The sequence below is a fragment of the Suricata suricatta genome, chromosome 7, assembly GCF_006229205.1.
Source record: "Suricata suricatta isolate VVHF042 chromosome 7, meerkat_22Aug2017_6uvM2_HiC, whole genome shotgun sequence".
Lineage (NCBI taxonomy): Eukaryota > Metazoa > Chordata > Mammalia > Carnivora > Herpestidae > Suricata > Suricata suricatta.
In genome coordinates, this window is record NC_043706.1 from 647,159 (window position 1) to 652,182 (window position 5,024).

The 5,024-nt window shown below is 40.5% G+C and overlaps 2 protein-coding genes across 2 annotated transcripts in view; one reads left to right on the forward strand and one right to left on the reverse strand.

Moving 5' to 3' along the window:
- Positions 1-5,024, forward strand: part of LOC115296544 (olfactory receptor 12D2-like) — a 32,784-nt gene that overhangs the window by 27,092 nt on the left and 668 nt on the right. The gene's annotated exons all lie outside the window — the stretch shown is intronic.
- On the reverse strand, positions 308-1,279 carry LOC115295567 (olfactory receptor 12D2-like). The gene has a single exon (XM_029943559.1). It carries the CDS (start codon positions 1,277-1,279, stop codon positions 308-310), a length of 972 nt encoding a protein of 323 aa, XP_029799419.1.

A 5,024-nucleotide genomic window follows, 5' to 3' on the forward strand; every position in this document is an offset into this window, starting at 1 on the left:
TTAAGTAGTATTCATGTACCCTGTATATGGGTAATGAAGGCATATTTCTGTCCCTGACTTCATTAAAGAATCCATAAGAATATATTAAAAAATCAACTTTATGAGCTGATATTCTGAACACAAATTGCACATTAGGATTATATGTCTGGGGTTTTGGGTTCATGTTTCCTGTATGCTACCAAAGAACTCATTATTTAACACAATCAGGCTGGACTTTTGCATTTGTCTTTTCTTTGGACAGCTCCATTTGTTGTACCAATCATACATGATCTGAGAAGTGAGGTAACCTCACGCACCTACTTTATGATTACCTGTTGGTTCCTGTCCTAGAAGTTGCTCTAGACATGGCTATGTTGGCCCTCCTTCTGAAGACACTACTCAAGGCAGCCTTCACATCCTTGTTCCTCAGTGTGTAGATCAGTGGGTTCAGCACAGGGGTCACCACAGTGTACATGATGGCAGCGATCAGTTCCTGGTCCATGGAGCTGCCTGAGGCAGGACGGATGTAAATGAAGACAACAGGAGCATAGAAAACAATGACCACCATGAAGTGAGAGGCACACGTGGACAGTGCTTTGTGGAGAGCGTTACAGGAGTGGGTCTTGGAGAAAAGAGAGGTGATAATGGAGAAGTAGGAGAGAAGTGTTAGGAAGAAAGGGGCCATGCCAATGGTCCCAGTAACTGTGTTGAGAAGCCACTGGTTGAGCTCTGTGTTTCCACAGGCCAACTCCAGCAAAGGCTTGACATCACAGAAGAAGTGATGGATCAGATTAGAACCACAGAAGTTCAAGCGAGAGGTCATCGTGGAGTGCAACAGGGCATGGAAAAAGCCAATGGTCCAGACAGTGATGGCCATCTGGGTACAGAGCTGGTAATTCATGATGACAGAGTAACGAAGTGGCCTGCAGATGGCCACAAAGCGGTCAAAGGCCATCACGGCCAAGAGCATGGCCTCCGTGCTGCCCAGAAAGTGGAAGAAGTGAAGCTGGCTTATGCATCCCAAGAAGGAAATTGCCTTGTGTGTAGAGAGGAAGTTCTCCAGCATCTTTGGCAGTGTCACTGTGGAGTAGCAGATATCCAGACATGACAGATTTCCCAGGAAGAAATACATGGGTGAGTGAAGTCTTGGATCAGAGACGACAACCAATAGGACGGCTCCATTCCCAATCACGGTGACTACATAAATTGCAAGGAAAACCACGAAGAGATAAGGCTGCAGTGCTTGGATGTCTGTGACTCCCAGGAGGAGAAATTCAGTGACTGAGGTTTGATTCAGCATCACTTCAGAGGAAGGGCAAATTACTGTATGGAGCGTACCGCTGTTGAGAATCAGAGACTTTGGCAGCTGAAGATTTTATTGTCTCCACAATGGTACTTCAGGGAGAGCATTCTTGTTTTTCACAGTTCCAGCATCAGACCTTTTATAGGATTTACACCATTAGAGTATTAAATATTATAGTGAAATTTTGGTTATGGACCAAGGTCCATTTTTTTCCTTATTTGATTTGTTACTAATTTGTTTCTTTCTCTCAGGGATTCAGAGTGTGTAGCCAACCTCCCATCCTCTCTGGCTGTGAACATCTATCTTCTGATACAACTTTAATGTGGGGCAAATTCTTAACTACTTTCCTGTACTGTTATACCCAGACCTAGTGAGAAAACACCTAAAGGATTTTTAACTAAGAAAAATAGACAAGGAGAGAATGATAACAATGGAAAAAAATCTGCATGGAGATGCAGACATTGCAGTGCCATCTATAAAAAGGGGGATCTTTTTCTACATTGGGGAAATCCCTGAGAGGAGAATCGAAAGATTTCATGTGAGAGTAATAAAGGAGTGGACTCATGAGGGAGCACTTCTCCAGAGCCTGGGGATTCTAGTCCCATAGAGTTAGAGGATATTAGAGAAAATACCCGATCTGTGCTATGCCTCCGTGAAAGGCTGGCTCCATGCACGTGGGTAGTTTGCTTTGATGACCATGTGTGTTTTGCACACTGTTAATCTTCCCTCTCCTGTGTAAGATATAAATATCACTTTGGGTTCTCTGACTCATCAAACTATTGTATCAAAAATTCACTTAGGAAAGAAACTTTTTCTAACACTCAAAGAAAATTTCTAATCAGACCTTTTCTTATTTAGTGATTTATTTCACTGCAATTTTAATACTGAGTGATTACATATTTACCTGGAGAAAAATAAGGAACAAAGTATGCTTAATTGAGAATGCATAAGGCAATAAAAGTGTATAAAGAGCCTTCACAATCCACAAATGCAATGAGGAATCAATCATAAAATAGGGAACCAGATCTAGATCGGGGTGCTGAAGTTGCATATAAGGAAGCATGCAGAAAATATGGGCTCCTCCCCAACCCGAGTCGTAAGGCATTCTCTTACCTGATTGTCAGATTCACAGCCTGCACAACTTTTTAGATTACACTCTCAATGATTGTAAATTGCAGAAAGATATTTGAAGTGATTGTTCATATTGGGATTGCAGCATGAACTCTTCATCTTCAGAATAGTCTTTCTCTCCTTCTGAAATTCTTCCTGCCTCTGAGGAGCCACAGACCTTACAACATATAAACACAGTGAAAGTGTCCTCTGGGTGTGAGCTGGATCGCTATGAGAATAAAAAAGAAGATTTTCCCATACCTGCAACTCAAGACAATTCCTCTTGGGGAATTTTGAGTTCCATCTTTTTTTTTTTTTTTTAATGCCCATTGCTCCAAGTTTTGCTTTCTATTTTTCTTCCTTAGTTGCAGAATTGTGGAAAATAAAATTATCAGGGGCTTCCTATATTTTCTTAGTTCAACTACCTTTTCTTCCTTTGTCATGATGGAAACTTCCCTGAAAAACTTTGTGATAAAATGAAGGAAATATGGCAATGTTAGGTAAGGAATGGGTGCCAGTTATGTTCCATTGACCTGTACAGAAAAATGATAATCTTTAGCATTCCACATAATTTTTACTGTGGTTTTATGGAAAACAAAAGAGGAACAAGGAAAAGTAGGATTGCTTTTGTTTTAAATTCGATTCTTTCTTGTTGGTAATAGCACTAAATTAGTTTTTTTTAAATAGGGATTCTAAAGCTCACAGTTCTAAGGAATGAGGCTGGTCTCTCCCATGTGTGTCCTTGCTTCTTCCTGCATCCTTTAAGTGAGAATATTCTGTAAGCTTCTTCCCAGGAATATATGAATCTGACATCTATGCAAAGTTTCTTATAACAGTTATAAGCACCATGTACCCTGTCCATATTGTGTCAAGATCCATTATTGTTGCTTTCCTGGGATTCACTGTGTATTTGTCACGTTAAAAATTCCTCTCTCAGGGTGTGCCTGGGTGGGCCAGTCAGTTAAGCAGCTGACTCTTGATTTTGGCTCAGGTGGCTTACTCATGGTTCATGAGATGGAGCCTGGCATTGGGCTCTGGGTAACACGTGAAGCCTGCCTTGGATTCTCGCTCTCTGTCTTCTCTCTGTCCCTTCCTGTGCTCATATTCATTCTCTCTCTGTCTCCTTCTGTCTTTCTCTCTCAAAATAAACAAATTAAACTGAAAAAGAATTCCTTGTTCAAGCATATGCTAACTATACCATAGAAATAAAAATATTCTCATTGTAGAAACTATTGCTCTGAGTACCTCATGTGCGAATCCTTATTTACTTCTTCCAAACATCCAGTGAGCTATGTAGTAACGTCATATTTACTTTACAAGATCATGGGAGTTGAAAGGATTTTAGTAATTTGGCTGTTTCCCCCCAATGTTATTGAAGAATAATTGACAAGTATAGTTGTATATGTTTCTTTTATTTTTTATTTTTAATTAAAAAATTTTTAAATTACATCCAAGTTCATTAACATATAGTACAACAATGAGTTCAAGAGTAGACTCCAGTGATTTTCCCCCTACGTATGGCACACGGTGCTTGTCCAGCAAGTGTCTTCCTTAACGTCTCTTACCCTTTTAGCCCATCCCTCCACCTACAACCCCGCCAGCAGCCCTCAGTCTGACCTCTGTATTTAAGAGTCTCTTACATTTTGTCCTCAACCCTGTCTTTATATTATTCTTGCTTCCCTTCCCTTATGTTCATTTGTTTGGATCTTAAGTTCCTCATATGTGTGAAGCGATATGGCATTTGTCTTGCTTTGAGTGACTAATTTTGGAAAGCATATTACCTCTAGTTAGCATATTATCCTCTAGTTCCATCCACCTAGTTGCAAATGGCAAGATATCATTCTTTTTCATTGCCGAGTAATATTCCGTCATATATGTGGAGTATATCTTCTTTATCCATTCATTCATCAATAGGCTTTTGGACTTTTTCCATGCTTTGGCTATTGTCGATAGCACTGCTATGAACTTTGGGATGAATGTGCCCCTTTGAATCAGCACACCTTTGTCCTTGGATAAATTCCTATTAGTCCACTATCTGTGTCATAGGGTAGTTCTAGTTTTAATTTTTTGAAGAATCTCCATACTGTTTTCCAGGTGGCTACACCAGTTAGCATTCCCACCAGCAGTGCAGAAGAGATCCTCTTTGTCTTCATCCTTGCCAACACCTGTTGTTGCCTGAGTTGTTTATTTTAGCCGTTCTCACAGTCATGAGGTGGTACCTCACTGTGATTTTGATTTCTATTTCCCTGATGATAGGTGATATTGAATATTTTCTCATGTGTCTGTTACGAGTTATGGGTCTGTTCAACTTTTCTATTTCTTTATGTTTCATTTTTTTTATTGAATCACTATATATTTTTTCCATAATATTTTATTGTCAAATTGTTTTCCATACAACACCTAGTGCTCTTCCCCTCAAGTGCCCGCCAGCATCACCACCATCTGTCTTCCCTCCTCCCCCCTCCCCCCAACCCTCAGTTCATTCTCAGCATTCAATAGTCTCTCAAGTTCTGCATCCCTCTCTCTCCCCAACTCTCTCTCCCTCCTCCGTTCCCCCTGGTTCTCCATTAGGTCTCTCTTGCTTTCCTGCTAGACCTATGCGTGCAAACATATGGTTTCTGTCCTTCTCTGC

Coding starts and splice junctions, on each gene's coding strand:
- LOC115295567 (XM_029943559.1), bottom strand. CDS start 1,279: ATGCTGAATCAAACCTCAGTCACTGAATTTCTCCTCCTGGGAGTCACA.